The sequence below is a fragment of the Mixophyes fleayi genome, chromosome 4, assembly GCF_038048845.1.
Source record: "Mixophyes fleayi isolate aMixFle1 chromosome 4, aMixFle1.hap1, whole genome shotgun sequence".
NCBI lineage: Eukaryota > Metazoa > Chordata > Amphibia > Anura > Limnodynastidae > Mixophyes > Mixophyes fleayi.
This window is the reverse complement of record NC_134405.1, coordinates 313,074,110-313,097,982: the sequence shown is the minus strand read 5'-3', so window position 1 is coordinate 313,097,982 and position 23,873 is coordinate 313,074,110. Positions and strand designations below refer to the sequence as shown.

Genomic DNA, 23,873 nt, shown 5'->3' with positions numbered 1-23,873 from the left:
AATCTCAGACAAGATCACAATTGTTAGGCGGGGACTCTGCCTTCAAAGAATTCTATTTCCCAGGTAGATGTGTTGATTTTCTTGCCTCAACGACCCAATCTTATTTGTTGTTGTATCCAAGCTCAAGGAAAACAGAATTCGCTGGAGGTGGTTCGTATATTTCAGTACATTCAGTACAGTGATTACATTTTCCACCATTCAAATGTGCAGTATTGCAGATCTACCTTAGAGAGCTGGAAATGTACTTTACATAATTTATGTAAATCTTCCAGTATCTATGGCATAGAATAGACAGGCGGATACATTGGTGACATAACTGACAGACATAACTATGAGCTGCAAAAAAAGCTTTTATTGAGCTAAAAAGTATTTTTTTACAAAGACATATTTTCCTTAAAAAATAAGTTGTGTTTTGTACACAGTTTTTATTCTATTGGGTGTAAATATATATAAATATATATAATTTATAATGTTTGTCTTTAGTGGATGTAGATTAACCAGAAATGAAGCTTTGAAGAATAGAACAATGTTTAGCCAAACTTGTTACCATGAACTATTTTGTTGGTCCACTGGGAAGTGACATCACCTGAAACCAAATGGTTATTTTTCTCCTAAAAGCAAACTGAATAAATAATCTCTGTTTTAAAGAGAAGGGACGTGTGGTAGGTAGAGGTGGCAGCCGCCTTGGATGCTGGATTAGTGCATTCAGTTTGTTCCTGCTTTAGATAATCAGGAAGAGAACTGTTTATGCAAAGTGAAGTCTTCACCTGACCACCATTCCTGCTTTTCATTGGCTCCTTAGATTCAGTTAAGGCTATCACAAGACTTAGAAGAATTCAGAGGCATGCCATCAATATTACCATTATGACATATGAATGGGGTTTAGCATCTTTCCTTAGGTTCCAAAATACCATTTCCTGCAGATTCCTTTTTGTTATTGGATTTTTTCGATATATCCACTACTAGAGAGAAATGGTGTTAATGACTGACTTCTTCCTGATCTACTATCTCACATATAGCACCATTACACTTAGGGGCAGATTCCATTCCCTGCGTTGATCTTCAGAACAATGCGAGGTGCGCATCATTACCATTAGTACGGTAAGAGATGCGAATCATTACCATTAGTACGGTAATTTCAATGCGGGGAATTGAATCTTCCCCTTGGTATGCTGTGTTGTCTTCACAATGACAATACATCATTCTAATTGGCTATTTATAAAATGAGTTGTAAACACAATAATTCATGATTGCTATAGCATACAATGGAGCTACTAATATGAATATAAATGCTAAAAAAAATGAATCCAAAGTACGTAACAGCATGCTTGCCTACTTTTGGCAAGTAGTATCCGGGAGAGGGGCGTGTCTAGGGGGGTGGGGCATGGTGAATCACATCATTTTGACCCCGCCCCCGCATCAAATATGCCGTTTTGTCTCGAGGGCGGGGCCAAGATGACGCAAATCGCGTAATTTTAGCGCTGCAATTGCGGGATGCAGAAGATTTGCCAGCTCTCCCGGGAGTCCGTGAAACCGATTCGAATTTCTGGGTAACAGTGAAGGAAATGATTTCTCTGATATATGGCAGCATGCAGTGGACATGAAAGTTACCTTTATAAAAGCTTTCTGAAAGGATTGAGCTTTTTTGGCGACCTATAAAAGGTGACGCAGTTAAGCCCTCTAGTTTATCAAAATCTGCTCTAGCTTCAACCTTCCTTTAGCAAATACAGATATTTTTGATCTGTATCCTCATTAGAGATAGCATTAGACAAGCAAAACAATGCAAAGCGATGTGAAGTAAGCCCGTTCTCTCTGTTAGACAACGCCTTACACAGAGGTTACGAGAGATGACGTTCTGATGACACAAATACGTCTACAAGTCTACAGATTCCGGCACATATCTCATTGCCCATCCTCTTGGTGCCCGGTTGAAGCTGGGTCTTTGACACATGAGTTCCAGTCCGCTGGTGGATTCCTCGATCTGGGCTTGTAGATCCTCGAAAATATTGGGAGCTGTTCCATCATCCATCAAAGATAAACTCCCAAAGGGGATAGGAGTTCTTAACAAAACAGGGAAATATGTCTTATTAGCAAACAAGGCTCTGTATAAATGTTTAGTAATACATGCGGATATGAGCTACTCTGCTGAGAATCATTATATGCCTATCTGTATTTATAACATAAGCTGCCATTGGGTTTAGCATTATAATGAGTGATTGAAGTGGGGGTGTATACAGTGGTATGCCATGCAGACACTTTTACTACTGCTTTGATTGTAAGACTAGCAGATCACATTCACTTACATTTCCTATAACACCACTTCTAAAGTTCCACTTCAACCACTGATTATAAGATTAAATTGCTCCTGTTACCTACACACGGTGGAGGTCATTTACGAAGCGCAAAACTGGGACTCATAGGTGTGTGGACCAAGATTACTGTATTTGAAGAAGAACAGCAGTTTGCACTGGGGGAGGGGAGGAGTTAGGTGTAGTTGGGAGGAGTTAGGTGTAGATGGGATGGGTTAGGGGTACTTGGGAGGAGTTAAGGCGTTCCTAGTGAGGTATGGACCATCAGAACGGTTAGCGCAGGGTTGGTGCCTCCATGGGTAAATGATGAAGACTACTCCCTGAGGAGGATCAGACCTGCGGATTTTGGGAGCCTTTAATTCAATTAAAGTATACTTTAAAAAATTGTTTGTGTCATTATTGTTTTACTCTTTTTTGTGCAATGGGCACTTGACTCTCCGGGGGTCCAAATCTTGTTATCCAACTCGGGCCCCCATAGCCCAGGGGGCTTGGGAAGAGCCCCAGCAGTTTTCATCATGGGACCGGTAGCCCCTGGGAGGGGGGGGGGTACACTGTTTTCCTTTGTGGCCCCTATAGAGGAACCAGCCCTGTGGTGACCAGGGGCAACCCACGCGATCACCCCGTTATAGTTGAAACCAGACCAGGATTTCTAGCACTGGTTGAGGATTTGGGGAGGAAGGCATACTGCCCTCTGGTGGGACTACGGTGGCTGTAGGGGGCATGGCTGCGGTTCGGTGAGCCCATACTCTGAAGATGCCCTTCAGAGCAGTGTGGGGGACCCGTGATATTATAGCCCATCGCCAGGCCCCGACCCAAATTTTGCTATGGGGCCCGCCAATGCACAGATCCACCCCTGATGCTGCCTGTTTTTTAATTATTGTTTTATTTGCTTTATTACAGGCTGCTATTCTGTGAGTGAAGTGTATTACATTCTTAGAAGTAGAGCAACAAATGTACTTTTATGAGAAGATCCGACCTCCGCTAGTCTCCACTGGAGAACCACATTCTATACACATTCCAGGCAGTGTAATAAAAAGCTTCATACACACAAAAGCAACAATAGCAGTTGCTGAACTCCCCTCACCCTCAAGATTTATTGAAGCTATAAATCAGGTTAAACCACACTTGGGGGTATATTTACTAAACTACTCGTTTGAAAAATTGGAGATGTTGCCTATAGCAACCAATTAGATTCTGTCATTTTGTAGAATGTACTAGATAAATGAAAGCTAGAATCTGATTGGTTGCTATAAGCAACATCCCCACTTTTCCAAACCTGCAGTTTAGTAAATCTAGCCCTTGGTGGTGGACTGCGCTTGATTAATGACCTCCAGTAGAGACAGCATTTTGTGGTTTGAACCAATGTATATAAGAATGACGTCTATCAATTCACTAGGAGCTAGACAGGTGCACTGCATATATTGGTAATATCCCTAATAATTGCTTATCAAAGTAATTTTAGAATAGCTACGCTGTTTTATATATATATATATATATATATATATATATATATATATATATATATATATACACATACAATGAATTGCAAATAATTTAGCTCATTAAGTCAATTGAAACGTACATTACTTTGCTATTTAATCAAAACAGCCAAGAATTCATTAGAGAGGAATCTCCAAAAACTTTTCTGTAAACTAACAGCTCTAATCTCAGACTTTAGAAGGATTTTGCACTAGGGTAACACTGACTTAAACCGCATTGTGGTCCATAATTCATTAAATACAATGTATGAGTGTTGGGTATCCTGCAAATACAAACCTGTTATAGCTGCCATAGGCGACATTGAGGGGTGTTTCTGGGGGAGCTGGCAGTGATTCACTCACTTGTGCGACCGGCTCATCTCTGTAGCCATTGACCCAAGGAGAGTGGTAAGATTTAGGGATGGCTGTAACGTTAAACCTCTCATATGGGATGTCCTTTAGGGGTCCAGAGTATCCTTAATTCAGAAAGATAGAAAGTCAGTACACAGGACGCACTCATAATGCATGGAAACATTAACACCCCACTGCAAAGGGGAAAAAGTAATCTCAGAAAGGGGAGGGGCCAAGGAGGCTAATAATAGATATAATAACCAACTTGTGGAAAGGATGTTAGATTGTTCAAGTCAAAGTAGAAAATAAACACACAGTAGAGAGATCAATTTTATGGGTCGAAGCTTTTAGGAATCAATATCTATCTCTCTATCTATCTATCTATCTACACACACACATATATATATATATATATATATATATATATATATATATATATATATATATATATATATATATATATATACATATATATATATAGTACCACTATATATGGTGCAACTCTTCATAGAGAATGCATTAAGCTATCTGTCCCTGCCCCAGTGGATCTTGCGGTTTATCTACACAATCCAATCCCTTATCGCTTGTTGCGTCCCCCAAAGCTAAACATTCTTTAATTATCTCCCATCTTTACTATTGCAAACTCCTACTATCTGGCCTTCCCCTCAACCAACTTTCCCCCCTGCAATCTGCCCTACATGCTGCAGCTCTCACCGATCTGCTGCTCAACTCCAATCCCTGCACTGTCTTCCAATTTCCTCCAGAATTCAATTTAACCCTCGCCTTCAAAGCCTTCACCAACATCTCCCCATCATACATCTCCGACCTTGTCACTGCCTCTCGTCTTTCTCTTTTTGCTTCTGACCCACGTCTCTCCTCCTCTCTGGTAACCACCTCTCACTCCTGCCTCCAAGACTTCTCTTCTGCTGTTCCCCACTTCTGGAAATCCCTAAGTCACCTGACTCTCCCCCATCCACCAATCTGTCTAGAGCTCTCTCACAACCCAACTCTTCACTATGCCTATTCTACCCAAACCTGATACTAAACTCTCTGCATGTTCTACCAGCTAAAGTACCATGTCCACTCGGAATCCTACTAGCTCCTATTGTCTGAAATTGCCCTCTTCCTCTACACTTTATCTCACAACTGCACCTCCTTTGTCATAGTAGTCTGTATTGTTCTATATTTATATACAATTGTATTTTGTATGATTTGTTACTCTGACTATCGGAGTTTCGTAGCAGCTTACAAATAAACAATCCTAATAATGAAGATATTCACAATGTGTTGGCATATTGAGATTATGCATTTACATAATTAAATGATGTGGCATAATGAGGATATATGTTGGCATTTGAGGGCTATGTGGTGAAATAAATACGTGGTGAATTCTGAAAACCCATCTCTATATTAGAGCTAACCCTATTCCCACTTACATTAACCACACAGTGCACCCTCACACCAGTCCGGGTCTCCGCTCTGAGTCACACTCGATCATCCTGTATCAGCTGTGACCTCTCCCACTAAGAATGTAAGGTCTCTAATAAGCAGGGTCCTCCATACCCATTGTTTTCATGTCTGCATTTATTCTTTCTACCTTGTAGACTTTACTAATGCAAACCGTTATTGTATGAAACCATTACTCGTTCTATGTTTAAGGACATTTCTAACTATTGAGAAATGTGATTTTGCTAAGCTGACGTCATCTTGTTGCCTTATAGCCATTTTATTCTCTTATAGCTTAAAGACAGATTAGATACAGCTAGTTTGTAGGAGTTATTCATTGTTAGCAAGAAACTATGCCCATGACCTTGGATATAGCAGACAGGAGATAAATCAACTTCCCCCTGGGGAGAATTCCTGTGTGAAAATGTGAGAATGTAGCAAGATCTGTGTGAAGGGAACATGAGTGGTTAAAACCTTTTGGGGCGTAGTTTTCTGTAATACTTGATTTTGTACTATATAGATATGGACTTGTAACTAATACATCAGAGCTATTTGTACACACAGAACTTGTAGTGTATTTTAATCTCTCCGGCTGATGAGCTCATAAACTGATAAACTGACACTTACAGGTGAACAATCTGAATTAGATTCGACACTATAAAGTCAACTTATGTATGTCCTGTTTTCCCTACTGTACGGCGCTGTGGAGCACTGTGTCTCCTTGCAAATCTTCGATAATAACAATAATTAATAAGTCATTGTTGCAGTTTGTTAATGTAGAGACACTTATTACACTTGCATGAACAGCCTACCGGTACATATGTACTTGAGAAATAGGTGTCACCTAATGTTTGTGACCTCACGTATTTTGACAATTACTCTGTGGAATTCGTGACAAATGAAGAGAGAGTAATGTGCTCCTAAGTATGAAATATGCAAGTTGAAGTCACTGAGACCTGAGACGCACTCTGCTCTATGCTAAGGGTGCGCAATCTGGTCAGTATTTATAACTGATGGAACTCGATTCACAACGTTTGTAACAAAGATTTTGAAACCGAACTAAATTTGAACTGGCCAAGCTGAAGTTATATTCAGTGACCTATCCTTGTTTATATCTTACATATAATGACATTTGAAATTAAACATTTTTAATGAAGTGAATTCCTTATAGATTCCGGTCCATGTAGACATGATAGCGTCACGTCGTTGCTGTAGATTTGTTGGCTGCACATTCATTCTGCAAATCTCCCGTTCTACCACATCCCCAAAGTGCTCTATTAGATGGAGATCTAGTGACTGGGGGGGCCTTTGGAGTACACTGAATCATTCTCATGTTCATGGAACCAGCTTGACATGACGTGTGCCTTGAGACAAGGCGAGTTATGCTGCTGGAAGTAGCCATTAGAAGGTGGATAGACTTTGGCCATAAAGGGATGCACATGGTCAGCAACAATACTTAGGTAGGCTGTGGCATTGAAACAATGCTCAATTGGAATTAAGAGACTTAAGGTGTGCCAAGAAAACAGTCTCCACACTATCACACCCCCACCACCAGCCTGTTGACACAAGGCAGGATGAATCCATGTATTTATGTTGTTTAGGCTTAGTATTTCTTTTGATTAAGCACAATTACCTGGAGCGATGGCACCCGGATGCAAAGCCATCTGCATCTGCAGGACTTTAGCAGACTTCTTGGGAACGTGAGGTGGGGTCTTGTTGTCTCCCGGTACTATGTGTATCTCAGAGCGAAAGTTCTCTTTCCCATCAACCCCTGAAGCGCCAGTTGAGTCATTGGCAGCTGTCCGGTCGGCGTTAGAGGCATTCACATTGCTCCCCGCCTGTTAAATAGACAGAATATTTTTAATACAAGCATCAAAGTTAACCCGCCGGTGGAGGCAGCCATTTTGTGGGTTGAAGCATTATTTGTGAGAACGTATCCTATCAATTCACTAAGAACCAGTCGTACTAATTAGACAATTTTTATTTAGTGCATCTCCAGAAAATAACTCCTAAGTTTAATCTTCCCGAACCTAAGTTATTTAATGTGTGTACTTTACTTAAGTTGTCAAGTAGTTATAGGGCCATAAACAACTGGTTCTAATATATCTCTCCTATAAGGTAATGATGTATGCAATATGTAATATAATATGTAATGTAATATGTAATGTGTAATATGTAATATAATATGTAAATTGGATCTAATAGTATACAATATAGCAGCTGTCATTGTTTGTATTAGTGCGTCCTAGCATGGAAGTCCTGAATTCCAATACACTTACCTGGGCCAGCAGGAACATGGTGATATCACATCATTATTAAGAAATGCAGGAGCTCTCTGCTAGTGGGTGGATAGATCATACTTGCCAACTCTCCCTGAATGTCAGGGAGACTCCCTGAAATAGGGGTGATCTCCCTCACTCCCTGAAGAGTCTGGCATTCTCCCTGATGCTGAGCCAGTACTAGATGTGGTTGGCTTCGCAATCTGTGGCATGATGACACAGTTCAGAAATTGTGTCCTATGTACAAGTATTAATTCCTAAGGAGGTGGCCATTTTCATGGAGATGACAACATGACTTCAGTAATGGAGATAGAAATGTAAAAGACACTTCAATCTCTAGAGATTCATTAGCTGCTTTTCTTTAATGCATAGTTGCCTATTGTCCCGGAATGTCCGGGAGACTCCCGCATTTCTCTGAGACCTCCTGGGAGAGCAGGGCAACCTCCCGGTTCTCGCCCCCGCAATAGATAAGTGGGGGGGTCTTAATGACGCAAGTATCGCGTCATCTTAGCCCTGCCCCCCGCTGGAATTGGACAAAATTGTGACAATCGTTTAGGGGACGGGGCCAAAATGATCCGGATCATCAAGCCCCGCCCCCGCACACCCACCTCCCCCGGGATCTCCCTGAATCCAACGAGGAAAAGTTCACAAGTATGGGATAGATTGTATTCTCAAGACTATTAATTCAGACCACAGAATGGCTACCTCTACTGTGTATACTGTGACACAACTGCAATGTTCTCTTTGATGTACTCACATTGATACGATTTGATGGGTAATCAAATGTGAACCTTTGAACGCGCTTCTGCCGCTCCAAGTACATGCAAGAGCCACGATTGCGCTGTAAGGAGAGTTCTTCCATCATTAAATCCTGCGGGATGCTAACCTTCTTACCCAGGTCCAATAGAGGGGCTGCCGGAAAAATCAATAAACATATTGTACTGTATAGAGTATGACCACGGTATCAGATTTATCACAATGCCTCCACCAGATGGCGCCATTTGGCTTTCTAGGAAATGTGAACACTGCATTCCACTCTGAATAGTATGTGACCTTTCTAATTACTGTACCAGACACAGCAGTAAATCTCCCACTGTACTGACTTTAGCAGCTCTTTCTGAAATTTGTAGGGAACATCTTAAATTTAGTGGCCGCCTGCCTTCCTTATGTGCACATGAAGAAGAGAATATTTAAATGTCAACATATATGCATGGTTTTGCTTCCCTGCAGTGATACTGAAATTGTCCTGGATTCTTATATTACTGTGCTTTTCAGAGCATACTGTGCTTTTATGACAGCGACAGTGTATTTATAGAGTAGTCTGTAGGATTATTTATAGAGATGAGCGAGGTAATTCCACAGGGTTCGGGATTCACTGGATTTGGACTGGGTTTTAAAGAATCTTGAGTCCATTTATGAACCGAACCACAAAATAGTTTAAAATGGTGTTTCTCAACAGCAAATTGACATGTTAAACAGATATTTAAAAACACTTTTAAATTATGTTTCTCTGCTTAAAACAGTGACAAAAGAATTGAGGACTGTTTCCCTTAAAATTGAGCCCCACAAAAAAGAATATTGTCACTCATTCATCAATCACATCACTCATTATTTAGTATATACAATTTAAAACCTTATTTAAGACACCCCAGCAGGAGCTGTCTGGGCTTTAGGGACCAGTACCATAGTGGGCTACCTTGGACTAGGTCACTGGGCTACCGGCATTGTTTTTCTTTTAGAATGGGCTGCTGAGTGAAGTCTCCCTGCTCCACAGAAAAGGAGAGTGATTAAAACTGGGGTAAAAATTGGACTTATTTGAGAATTCTATCATTGTATATATGGAATTCTGAAGTAGGACCATTTCTTCCCTGATTCTTCACCATTTCATTGTTGTAATCCATTCTCGTAAATGGCCCCAATTATATTCCAGGCAGCTGGGTACAAGGCTATGCTGCCCCCTATGCCAACTAGGAAGCACCTCTTCTCCTTTCTCAGTACCTTCACTCCTGGTCTAGGCTATATTAGGGCAAGTCGCGGACGTCCTTTCAGATTACGTCCTTCCATTTGGACTATTGCAGGAAAGAAGATTTCCATTGGATTTTAAAAGGGGTAACATGCTACATCTTTCACCTGTTGTGGAGTATTGTGTACACATTTACATGCCTGACATACTCCTCACATAGCAATACTTCTTTGTTTTAAGTAGGAAGCACCTCGAGATACATACAACACCACATACACACATAAGTATGCTTTCTTGTGCAACAGAATCTTACGAGTACGTTCGGATTGTGAAATGCGTCAAACTCTAATTCAAGCAGATGTAACGGCATGAAATATGCTCTTGAAACACAATTTTCAAAATTGATATAATATATTTAGGACCAGTAGTAGTATTTGACAGCCACTACAATACACAACACATCATTCACCCGCTGACTAAGTCTTCTTCTGCTGCTGCCAATCTACTGAATTATCTGTCAGCAGCTCCACCATCTCTTTCACATTTACTTGCCATGCTACTACCACTGCCAGTTATTACCTGCCATGTGTGCCCTTATTATGTGTTGCCTTCTCTTTACTCATCCTTGAAAAATCAGCATTTATTTATATAGCGCCACCATATTCCGTAGCGCTTTACAATTGGGAACATACACAGTAATAAAGCAATACTGGGTAATACAGACAGACAGAGACGAATGAGGGTCCACAATCCACTCTTTTCCATACTCACCTACTCTCCCGGAATGTCCGTGAAGTTCACGGACTACCAGAAGAGAAGGCATCCTCCTGTGTCTTGGTAGAGGCGGGGCTTAATGAAACAATTGCGCCATTAAGCCCCCCTTGCCCCTCTATGCATTTCTTAGCAGGGGGACCCCTCCTGCACTTGTCACATGACCTCATATAAAAGTAGATCTGAAACTGTTCTTTAATTGATCCGCTATCATTCTGAGTTCTCATACACGTACAATACCTGTTATGCTCACACTTACCTTCCCCTCTTATTTCTCTGACTATAGCTGACGCCAAGCCCTTTCTCTCCTTCACCAGATCTGCATGCGTGGGAAACATTATCCTGGCTGGGAAGAAAGAATAAGAATAATTATACCACAAAATTATTTTATTTAATCCCTTTATTGCTGCAAAACAATGTAATATCTCTTCTTGTGCACCTATGAATGACCTACACACAGTGATGAGAAAGTAAACACAACTCGCTGAACAGAGAATTTTTTTTTTCTAAACTATTGATGAAGGGATTAAAAACTTTCCATCTGTAGTTTGAGAAGAAATGATGGAGCCCATTATAGATAAAAGGTGAGGAAACAAACAGCTAATGAGCATAAGCAGCAATTTTTAGCTTTTTGATCATAGATGATGTCATTCTGTGTGCGCTTATTTTGCTATCAATTAGCAAAATGGCGGCAGCTGCTGAGACGTGTCGCTAGGTTCACTGACATATGTGGTGGTTTTAGGTGCCTGAAATCTACTGCACAAACTTGAACAAGCAAGTAAGATCATTGTTTAAAATGAATATATATTTAAACACAGAATGATCTCATCACTTTGTATGCTAATATGTTTAAAGTGCGCCTGAAATTTAAAACTATAACATTAATATGTTTGATACCAACTAGGGCCCTATAGTTAGTTTGTATTTTGTCCCTATGTTTGTGGAGGTTTCCTCCAGGGTGCTCCTGTTTCCAGTCGTAAAACATATTGGTAGGTTAATTGGCTTCGGACAAACCCTAGAGTGTGTCTCTGTGTGGTAGAGCATTCTACTGTGAGTCTCAGTAGAGCATTCTACTGTGAGTCCCAGCAGAGCATTCTACTGTGAGTCCCATTGTGGCAGTTTCTGGTGTGAATTATTAGATATTCTCTGTACAGCGCTGCGTAATATAGAAACATAGAATTTGACGAACCGCTTGGCCCATCTAGTCTGCCCAAATTTTATTACCAATAGTAACCTCAAACCCTATTTCATCTTTAGTTCTTTGTATGGATATTCTAATGTCTAGCCCAAGCATGTTTAAATTGCTCTACTGGATTAGCCTCTACCCCTTCTGATGGGAGGCTATTCCACTTATACACCAACCCTTTCTATGAAGTAGTTTTTCCTCAAATGTCCTCTAAACGTACTTCCCTCCAGTGTCAGTGCATGTCCTTGTGTTCTAATACTTCTCTTACTTTAAAGAATGTTTCCCTTCTGTACCTTGTTAAAACCCTTGATATATTTTAAAGTTTCTATCATGTTCCCCCTTTCCATTCTCTGCTCCAAACTATACATATTAAGATCTTTGAGTAAGTTTTCTGCTGTAGGCCATGCACCATTTTAGTTGCCCTACAGTCTCTAATGTATTTATATCCTTTTGGAGATATGGCCTCCAGAACTGAACACAGTATTCTAGATGAGGCCGTACCAATGACCTATACAGTGGTATTATTACTTCTAATCTGTGTTGGCACTATATAAATAATAATAAATATATAAATAATATATAAATATAATAAATAATAAATATAATAAATATAAATAATAATAAATAACGAAATCCTCCTATCTTTTGGTTCCAACATGCAAACACATGATAGAACTGACCTCCTTTTCTATTAGAAATGTACACTTATGTGGATAAATGGAAGACGTCTCTTACAAGACTCAGCTGTTAGTTCGACCTTGGGTTGAAAGTTGGTGTTCTGCCAGTGCTCATTAGTCTGTGTAACAAACAAATATTGTTATGACGTCTACATACTGTTTTGTTCTAATTATTTTTAATTGCAAGGGCTGCGCTTGCTAAATCTTATTCTATGCTAATGTTGACCCTATGCTGCACATGAATTGTATCAACATTATATTATGTCCTATTTTGAGAGGTTCAGGATTCAGCTATGTAACATATTTGCCAACATTGAGTTTTTGTCCTTCGGGAGGAGGGCATGGGGGGAAGGCGGGGGAGAGGGTGCGTCGTGGCAAATCGTGTCATTTGGACCCCGCCAAGTCATATTTTGACGTGGGGGACATGGCCAAAATGGCGCTTTTCACCGCAAATCGCGTCACTGAGGCTCCCATCCTGCCCACTTGTCAAAGTCGTATAATTGGATGTACGAAAGTATATTGGTTTAATATTGTTTTGCCGTGCGATTGCGATCCGTACGCCACGTAACACGTGGTGTGGTGCGATTGCACGGTAAAATACGCACGCACACACTCGCATTACAACATTTAGTTATTAACATAATTCATATTCATATTGGTTTCGTCACACTGTAATTTATGAACAGATATTTGGTTTATTAGTAGTATATATATAAATATATATATATAATGATTATACGTACACTTCAGTGATATATATGGTTCAGGTTGTGGGAAAGGTGGCATGTCTGGTATCATACTGAAACCCTATTCATCAGCAGCTGTCCGGTGCAGTCGGCGAAGAGATCGCACATTGCATACTTTAGTTATTGATATTAGGGAATAAACCTTTTGTATGATGCTTGCTATGAAAGGAGCAGACCCGCTGGAGAGACGACCCCCACCTTTGGATTCCCTAGATTGAATCAGCCTATGACCTGTTTACCTTGGACCCACCCAACGTCTGGACCTATAGAAACAATCTACATCATCTCTATTGTTCACTGTGTAACACTGTACTGTATATAATCATAGCTGCACACCCCCTGGCCCTCAGTCAACTCTGACACAGTATTCTAACAGATATACTGTCCACCGGGTCCCGTGGGTGCGCAGCGAGCGCATGTGATAGCATTGGTATGTATTTATCTTTTGGTATTGGCTGTACTGTACTTTATCATAATATAATAATGTATTGAATTGTTGACTATTTACATCTGCTAAAATAAATCACTTTGTGCTTTGGAAACACATACAATTGATTGGGCAATGCTTACTTTAAAACGATAAAATTACTTTAACACACTTTACTAGGAAGGGGACAGGATGCGGAAAAATTGCCTGCGCTTTGTCTTTCAAGAGTCCGGGAGACCTACCCGGAATTCAGGAGTCTCCCCGACATTCCGGAAGAGTGGACAAGTATGCTATATAAACTGCATGGGAACATTATTCCAGATTGCTCTGATTGAATTAATGATTGCTTTGCTTTAATACCAATAACCTTCAGAGTGCATCATTGCCCATTAAGGCAAGAGGGCATTATGCCAGTGAAACAGGACTTGTTTAAAAGGAATGCTTTTACAATTCAAAGTATCTGTACAGGTTTGTACAGGATCTTAGAGCTATTAAGAAAGTCGTCTTACACTATACTGTGACAATGCTTTCTAGTATTTTACTAAAATAATTTACAGTAGCTGATCTTTGTTCTGCATTTTTTCAGTATTCCTATACGTAACTGCCCCAGATTGCTGGAGTCCTCTTTCCTGAAATCATAATTACTCCCTATTTATAGAAGGTCTTTCTTTATATTTAGTGATAAGCTTTTGGTGTTGTTCATGACCACAGACAACTCTGGAAACAAAGTGGTGACCTCACATCAGTGGGTGTGCCGATAAAGACAGGTCCACCATATGTACATTAACTACTAAGCACTAAGGCTGGGTACACACTACTGAGTTTTCAGCCCACTATAGGGCTACCCAGATGATAAACGACTGATTGGCTCGATAGTACAGTAATGTTAACCCTGGAACGATAAACGATCGTCATTCAAAAGCACATAAAATCTCTGATCGAGATTTTCAGACTGACTTGAAAATCTCATTCAACGACGGAACAATGCTGTGTGTATGCACTATGCAGAATTGGAACGATAGATGGGGGGGGGGGGGGTGGGCACAGGCACACATACCTTGGAATGCAGGCTGAGAGCATGGGGGCGGACCCCTGCTGAACAACGGTCTGACAGTCAGGCAATGGCTATGACAGATCTGAAGGTAATCGCGTACAGTGTATACATACGGCATGCTGACCGGGATTTTTTTTTCCTGTCGTTTGTATAACGTTAATCGTTTATTTTTCCTATAGTGTGTACCTAGCCTAATATGTTACCCTCTGAGATAACTATAATGAAACATCCAAATTACTCTTCACTCACTGAGGATGTCTCATATTGAACTGCTCTAGCTGACAATTTTGCCAAAACAGCAGCCCTATCTGGGATCCGTCAGGGAATAACACATGCATTGCATTTAATACCAGACGACCTTGCTACACTTCAAAATGAAACCCCTGAGTCTGAAAAAAATGCATGGAGTTCTTCTGCATGTAGTTTGCAACCAGAAAAACCTATGGAAGACACCATACGGCTACCTGGTGCCTCTACAGTCATGGCCAAAAGTTTTGAGAATGACACAAGTATTGGTTTTCACAAAGTTTGCTGCTTCAGTGTATTTAGACCTTTTTGTCAGATGTTGCTATGGTATACTGAAGTAAAATTACAAGCATTTCATAAGTGTTTAAGGCTTTTATTGACAATTACATTAAGTTTATGCAAAGAGTGAATATTTGCAGTGTTGACCCTACTTTTTGAAGACCTCTGCAATCTACCTTGACATGCTATCAATCAAATTCTGGGCCACATACTGACTGATGGCCGCCCATTCTTGGCTAATCAATGCTTGACTTTGTCAGAGTTTGTGGGTTTTTGTTTGTCCACCCGCCTCTTGAGGATTGACCAACAAGTTCTCAATGGGATTAAGGTCTGGGGAGTTTCCTGGCCATGGACCCAAAAGTTTGATGTTTTGATCCCCGAGCCACTGAGTTATCACTGTTGCCTTATCGCTAGGTGCTTCATCATGCTGGAAAAGGCATTGTTCGTCACCAAACTGTTCTTGGATGGTTGGTAGACATTGCTCTTGGAGGTTGTTTTGGTACCATTCTTTATTCATGGCTGTGTTCTTAGGCAAAATTGTGAGTCCACTCCCTTGTCTGAGAAGCAACCCCACACATGAACGGTATCAGGATGCTTTACTGTTGGCATAACACAGGACTGATGGTAGCACTCACCTTTCCTTCTCCAGACAAGTGTTTTTCCAGATGCCCCAAATAATCTGAAAGGGGATCCATCAGAGAAAATGACTTTACCCCAGTCCTCAGCAGTTCAATGCCTGTACCTTTTGCAGAATATCAGCCTGTCCCTGATGTTTTTCCTGGCTTCTTTGCTGGCCTTCTTGACACCAGTCCAGCCTCCAAAAGTTTTCGCCTCACTGTGCTGCAGATGCACTCACACCTGCCTGCTGACATTCCTGAGCAAGCTCTGCACTGGTGGGCCCAGATCCCACAGCTGAATCAACTTTAGGAGACAGTCCCGGCGCTTGCTGGATGTTCTTGGGTGCCCTGAAGACTTCTGCACAACTATTGATCCTCTCTCCTTAAAGTTCTTGATGATCCGATAAATGGTTGATTTAGGTGCAATCTTACTAGCAGCAATATCCTTGCCTGCGAAGCCCTTTTTGTGCAAAGCAATGATGACTGCACATGTTTCCTTGCAGGTAGCCATGGTTAACAGAGGGAGAACAATGATTTCAAGCACCACCCTCCTTTTAAAGCTTCCAGTCTGTCATTCTAATTAAATCAGCATGACAGAGTGATCTCCAGCTTTGTCCTCGTCAACACTCTCACCTGTGTTAGCGAGAGAATCACTGAACTGATGTCAGCTGGTCCTTTTGTGGCAGGGTTGAAATGCAGTGGAAATGCTGTTTTTGGGATAAAATTCATTGTCATGGCAAAGAGGGACTTTGAAATTAGTTACAATTCATCTGATCACTCTTCATGACATTCTGGAGTATATGTAAATTGTCATCATAAAAACTGAGGCAGCAGACTTTGTGAAAAATAATATTTGTGTCTTTCTCAAAACTTTTGGCCGTGACTGTATATGTTCTAGTCTCAAATCATGCTCGCTGCGCCATTAACCGGCCACTGGAAATAGATCCACATTGCCTAAACTACCCACATATTTAGGTAAAGTAAAAAGACAGTATGGGTTTCTAAAGAACAAACTATCATCAAATAGGAATACCAGAATAAGTCTGTATTACATACTTATCATAAAACTTATGAGGCTACCATTGTCACGTTATGTAACTCTGCCATCTCTTGATTCACAGCTATTGCAGGACTTTAATCTATTGTGTAAAGTTATTCAACAAACAAATGGGTGGGGGGCACAGGGGAAGACAAACCATGACACTCCACTGATCCAGGAGACAGGGTCTCTTTAAAGGTATAACATAGATATTTGTCACTTGAGCCAGGGTACTGCGGACTGTACTAAGTGCTACCCCATCCAGAGAGCTGCCAAGTATTTAGGTTGAAACATCTGAGTCCATGCATCTCTCTATTGTTTTGCACCCAGACAAGATTCCTGCTCCAAGAAGTAAGGCTTACAGGCACCATCATTGTCACTGACCAGGGAGCGAGTTAACCTACACCTACCACTTTGGGTGTTTGTGGTACAGCTTCTTCTTAGGGGCTGTACCTTCTAAAACACACTGGTTCATGAAGTAAGTGTGAGTGTGAGTTATTCATCATCACCATTTATTTATATAGCGCCACTGATTCCACAGCACTGTACATAGAGCTCATTCACATTCACATCAGTCCCTGCCCCATTGGAGCTTACAGTCTAAATTCCCTAACACACACACACACACACACATTAGGGTCAATTTGTTAGCAGCCAATTAACCTACCCACGCAAACACGGGGAGAACATACACACTTCACACAGATAAGGCCATGGTCGGGAATTTAACTCATGACCCCAGTACTGTGAGGCAGAGTTGCTAACCACTGAGCCACCGTGCTAAGTGCACAATAATGCCCCTTTATCTTGCCTATGTGTTCTACTTTTCTTCATTCCATTCTTTTGCACCTATTCTGTACTTATAGGACATGCAATATGGACAGATTATACATGGGTGATGATGTTTAAATAATACATAAATAGAACTAATTTGACCAATTGCTGGATCTGTGCTCATGTTCCGGTACATCCCGAGAGGCCTTCCGGAACGCAATTCCTTATATCCATAAAATGTACAATGGTCCTGTGAGAAATGAAGACCAGCATCTGAGACTTATGAATGGTGCTGCTCTAACAAACAGTAGTAAGGCACCCTGAAATAATACTGTTTGAATTTCTATTTTAGCCTCCCAAACAAGACACGCTTGTTTTAAGAGATTACGGTTGGTGATTGAGGCAAAAAGCAAGTGTAAATTCACTTTACAATTGAAAGGTAATACTAATTAGTGGGATTAAAATAATGGATCAATTCAGAAATTCAGTTGTATGCACCCTTTCCTTATAACCCTACATTTGTAGGATACTCCACGCCCAGTACTTATCAGGGACGGACCTGGAATTTTTTTGTAAGGGAGTCAATTTTGCATAGTCACGGACCTCCATCGCTCTGATTGATTGGCCCCGGGCTGGCCCTGCCCCCTTTATTTCTGATGATCGGACCTCTCAGCAATTTTAAGGTATAAAGATTGCTGCTGGGGGGGGGGGGGGCAATTGTCCTGATCGCCCCCCTCTGGATCCACCAGTGGTACTTATATATATGTGGGAAAATGCTTAAAAAAATGGCTCTCACAGGTTTAGTCAGGGGATTACTAACTAAAACTGGGTACACACCACAGAAAATTTCTTTCGGCGCGGTATCGTTATCGATTTTACCAACGACTGAAAGTCCCGATCAGCCGATTCATGAGAACACACTTACACAATTTTACAAGATTTACCTTCAGATCTGTGCTCTTCATCTGTCATAACCATCAGGTGAAAAGATCGTGATGCTGTACACTTCATAGAGATTTATGGACACTGCACGGCGTGAGCGCATACACACTGCAGAATTGTCACACCATCGTTCCATCGTTTATAGAGCTGTTTAGTTAATGAGACGACCTTAGACTTAGACAGGTTAACTGAAGAAGTTACAGCATTAGAACTATTGACCTCCAAAATGAAATATCATTAGATGTGTTAGCCAGCAAGAGAGGTTTGTGCTTGAAGAACATTGTACATTTATACCTGAACATTCTAAACTTGAGAAACACATTAATAGCATTCAAAAAAATGATGCTGGACTTTTGAGACAACCTAATACGAATATTTGGATCTCTGGGATACAAAATCGTACAGAGATTTATATTTTTTATTTTTATGACTGAATGCCTCTATATGCTTGTAATGTTCATGAGATGCTGCATTGCTCCAGACATATAATCAGGGCTGCCAAGAGGAATTCAGGGCCCCGGTACAACAAATTCATGGGGCCCCCCTTATAGGTGCGTAAGTTAAAAAATTGTGCAAAATTTTTTAATTTGCAGAATTTTTTACATGTTTTAACTTGCAAAATTGGAAGTGGGTGTGGTCATACAATTGGGGGCGTAGCTATGCATCATTGGGGCATGCCTGGTAGGGAAAAGCGCTAGCCCCTGAATTCACCGGAGCATCACATATGTCCAAGCACTCCTGACTTTCAACACATCTAGCACCACAGTGTAATAAACAAAGAATGCAGTGTGTACACACAGTTCACAGTCTTGGCCTGCACCTTACATTGGGCAGAACACTCACCAAAAATTTACATTGTCCCACTAGAATCACAACATTTCACACACTCTCCTGCTCTCTCCTACCTGTTCTTCTCACTTTCATCCCATGTGGCTGCAGGTTTCTTTAGTTGCGGCTTGTCTGGCTCCTGGAATGTTGGGGGACCCTATTTGGGAAAAAAATGGCTACATTTAGAAAGTTACAACCAGCCCCACCGTTAAATCAATAGCACCCATGATTAATAATTAGGCCTTCCTCCAGCCCCAACATTAAAATAATAGTATTCCCATTGCCCCTCAAACAAAATAGCAACCATTAATTAGCCACCATCTACCTCACACACACTACATTGCCAAAAGCTCCCTGTGCCATCACACACATTACTGTGCCCCTTCATCATCACCACGCTATGTCCCCTTATGATCGCACTGCACCCTCCATGCTGCCTTTGCCCCCCCTTTCTTCAACCCCCTGTGCATTGCTGAATTTGCCCCCCCTTTCTTCAACCCCCATGCCATGCTGAATTGGCCCTCCCTTCCCTCATCCCCCTGTGCCATGCTGAATTTGCCCCCTCTTTCTTCAACCCCCTGTGCCATGCTGAATTTTCCCCCCCCTTCCTTCCTTCATCCCCCTGTGCCATGCTGAATTTGCCCCCCCCTTCCTTCATCCCCCTGTGCCATGCTGAATTTGCCCCCCCTTCCTTCCTTCATCCCCCTGTGCCATGCTGAATTTGCCCCCTCTTCCTTCCTTCATCCCCCTGTGCCATGCTGAATTTGCCCCCCCTTCCTTCATCCCCCTGTGCCATGCTGAATTTGCCCCCCCCTTCCTTCATCCCCCTGTGCCATGCTGAATTTGCCCCCCCTTCTCCCTTCATCCCCCTGTGCCATGCTGAATTTGCCCCCCCTTCCTTCATCCCCCTGTGCCATGCTGAATTTGCCCCCCCTTCCTCCCCCTGTGCCATGCTGAATTTGCCCCCCTTCCTTCATCCCCCTGTGCCTCTCTGTGTTTCTCCTCTTTCACTTACCTCTGTATTGCTTTCTTTCATCTTTCTTTTCTTTTCTTCGGACTGTGATGCCCGACATTCACTGCATACAGAGAAGTGCCACGATCATGTGAGTATTTGTATACACACATGATCGCGGCGATAATTGTTGTACTTCAAAATTGTACAAATAGAAGGGAGTTGTAAAATGAAGTTATCTGGGGCTTAATGATTTACCTTAACTAGTGGATTGCAAGATGGACGAAACTAACAGACATATGACTAAATTTAAGGGCCATTTTCACTTATATAAGTTGCTTTAGAAAATGCCTAGTAGGTAGTTTCAAGTCTTGTAAAATGATGTTCTTCAGTACTGCCTTGTGTCAGAATATTATCTTGTGATGCTATTTACATAAGTGTGTTACCATGGATGGATTTGGAATTCCCATAATTATGCATACTTGGCAACTCTCCCAGAATGTCCGGGAGACTCCTGAAATTCGAGTTGGTCTCACGGACTCCCGGGAGAGCTGGCAAATCTCCCGCATCCCACAACTGCGGGGCTAAAATGACACGATTCGTGTCATTTTGGCCCCACCCTTTGCGACAAAACAGCATATTTGACGCAGGGGCGAGGCCAAAATGATGCAATTCACCATGCCCCGCCCCTCCCACTCTCTAGACACGCCCCTCTCCTGGATACAGCTTGCCAAAGGTAGGCAAGTATGTAATTATGACTTATAAAAGAACGATTCCGTATAAATAAGAGGATGGGAGCCACTCCCCTATGGGCATTATAGATTGCTGTATGACTTCAAATCACAACTATAATGTACCCTTGTGGGATATTTCCACGACACCACTCCACTCAATAGTCTGCAAGCTCAGAAAGAATCTATTTAAATTAATTAAACTATTATCTAATGTGTCAGCACAAAGATTGATTAATAAAGACAGTGTAGTGTTCATTCCTAAGAGACAAGCTTGGTCCATCAGTGCATTTATCTACACCAGGCCTGGACAATCTGTGGCTCTCCACGTCTAAGTATGTTATACCTACGTATACACGCCCTTACTGTACAGCTTATACAGGGTGTTCGGAAAGTCACTGTGCACTTTTCATAATGCAGTGAAAACAGTGGAGAACTGAAGCAGTGGAGACGTTGCCCATGGCAACCAATCAGCATTGAGGTAACATTTCTAATTTGCGTATTATAAAATTATACGGAGCAGCTGATTGGTTGTCATGGGCAACTTCTCAACTGCTTCACTTCTCCACTGTTTTCACTGCTTTATGAAAAGTGCACAGTGACTTTCCGAACACCCTGTACTTGCCCGGCTCTGCCTAGCCCATTCGGCCTCACCAAGTGCAAGGAGACGCAATTCTACACAAAAGTCTGTATATGGATTTTTGGTGCACATGCACTTCACAGAAATGCCTGCATTACACCAAAAGGTTGGCACACGCCCATCTCAAAGTAAGGTCCTTTATGTAAATCCTGTAATCTGACATGATCTATGCCGCACAGTTGGGCTGTAAAATGGATAGCAGCGCACACCGCAACTAACATGACAGGATGCTGAAATGCACAGAACACTAACAGTAAACCAGTGACTGACCTGAAATGTTTGACATAATCCATTGTCTACTAGTGCCTAATATACTATGTAAGCGTAACACAAATTGCACTCTCCTGGGCACTGAACCAGTGGCGGAAATACGATTGGTGCTCCGGGGCCCATGGAGATAATGGGGAACTAGTGAGCTGCGGGCCCCGGTTCCCTCTTCCCCGGTGCAGGGAAGCGGAGCAACAGCTCGCTAGTTCCACCTCTGCACTGAACAATTGTGAGGAAGCTGAAGGAAAGCAGCGTACAGGAGTAGTATAATGCAGAATGGAATACACTTGTACACAGTCCCCACATCTCCATTTAGTTCCTACTTTTTTCTACACTCCCTCCCAAACATACAGAGCATAAATCAGCTGGTTTTTACCCTTCCATAGCGAACGAAGCACTATATAAAACATGTATTACAGTATCTCAAATGTAACAGACACTCTTTAAAATTAAACATTGAGAGAAAACATTCCATTGCTGTTAGTTGTTCTTAAACTTGATCCCACCTATTGGAGTGTGCAGCTATCCAGGGTTGTTGGAGAAAGCACCGTGAGACATTTAGAATGTGCTTAGCACTGCAGAATGACGTCTTATGGTCTTCTTCATTACAGCAGAAGATGGAGGTCAACCAGATTATACCACAGCGTACATAACACACAATGTACTCCATCCTATATATAGCCTACAAGTATGGCTGCCAAGATGTCATGTCTATTGCTAGATTCAGTTAAAGAAAGCAATTTGTGTTATTTTACAATAAGCATCCAGTTTAGAACATTGCAGAAAGAAAGCAGATATATCATGGATAATGTCAGAAACAAGGGTAACATCAGTAAACAAATTGTGATTTAACAGTGATTTCTACCCTAGGAGATTTTCAACAGCCAGGAGTTCTAAGGTTAAGGGTGAAAGGGAATATTTTAAATTTCCCTATAATGCACATGCCTGTCTTATCCCCAACAATTCTCACTGCTCCATTTAACATGGAATTGATTTTGTCATTGGAAAATCCAATCTGACCTTTAATTATCGACAACTGGATAATGCTGACATTGTCCAGAAATGGTCAGTATCCATCAAACTTATATTTGTCTATCTATCTATCTATTTATCTATCTATCTATCTATCTATCTATCTATCTATCTATCTATAACATACCCTGCCAACTGGGATCTATGCATTCCATACTTGGCAGAGAAAACATTCCTTGCATTGACAATGGATATTTATGTGTTATTTGTCTTTTCTCCTAATTATCTTTACAAGTGTAGTGAAGCAATAGAGAATAACTGAAAACTCAGCGTGCCATGGGATGTGTGTATGTAATATTTATTTTATATAATATAATTTCAGAGGAGTATGGCGTACATATATGTGACATATAGGTGCCATTCATGCGATCATTTAATTCTATTTTGTGGATAAATGAGCCCACCTGTTTGTGCTGATCAGCTTCTGTATATCGCCTGTGCAATGCGATTTGCTCTGTGGCTCTTGGTTCCTTCTTTTGATACTTTGGGCTTTTTGCTGCTTTTTGCCTTTTGTGCTTGTTCTGTCTCTTTACTGTTTATTGCTCACTTTCAATCCTGATTCTTTCTCGTCTTTGGAAATTGGAAGGGTTTAGCCCGTCTCCTCTTGTATTGCTCCTCGTACCTCTGTCTTTCACTTTATTATGTGTTGCATCTGTGTCTGCCTATCTCTTTCTTTACAGCCTCCTCCCTCGGTGATATTTCATTACTTTCCTCTTCTGCAGCAGTCACTGGCCTTATGCCTCTCTCTCTTTCCCTTCTGCTCTTTGACTTTCTGTCAGCCTATTTCCTCGTTCTTCCTTCACACCCCTATCTCTGTCCCAGAATAACTCTTATGGGTC

The 23,873-nt window shown here is 41.4% G+C and overlaps 1 protein-coding gene across 1 annotated transcript; it reads right to left on the bottom strand.

Moving 5' to 3' along the window:
* Positions 1–332: 332 nt before the first annotated feature.
* Positions 333–23,873, bottom strand: MYOZ3 (myozenin 3). Its single transcript, XM_075210066.1, has 6 exons — positions 23,439–23,873; positions 10,857–10,943; positions 8,621–8,775; positions 7,218–7,422; positions 4,086–4,263; positions 333–2,060 (listed from the first exon to the last, which is right to left on the bottom strand). Exons 2-6 carry the CDS (start codon positions 10,933–10,935, stop codon positions 1,874–1,876), a joined length of 804 nt encoding a protein of 267 aa, XP_075066167.1. The 5' UTR covers positions 10,936–10,943; positions 23,439–23,873; the 3' UTR covers positions 333–1,873.

Coding starts and splice junctions, on each gene's coding strand:
- MYOZ3 (XM_075210066.1), bottom strand. CDS start 10,935: ATGTTTCCCACGCATGCAGATCTGGTGAAGGAGAGAAAGGGCTTGGCG. Junction 8,776..10,856: donor CAGAGAAATAAGAGGGGAAG/GTAAGTGTGAGC, acceptor TTTTTCCGGCAG/CCCCTCTATTGGACCTGGGT. Junction 2,061..4,085: donor GCCTATGGCAGCTATAACAG/GTTTGTATTTGC, acceptor TGTTTTGTTAAG/AACTCCTATCCCCTTTGGGA.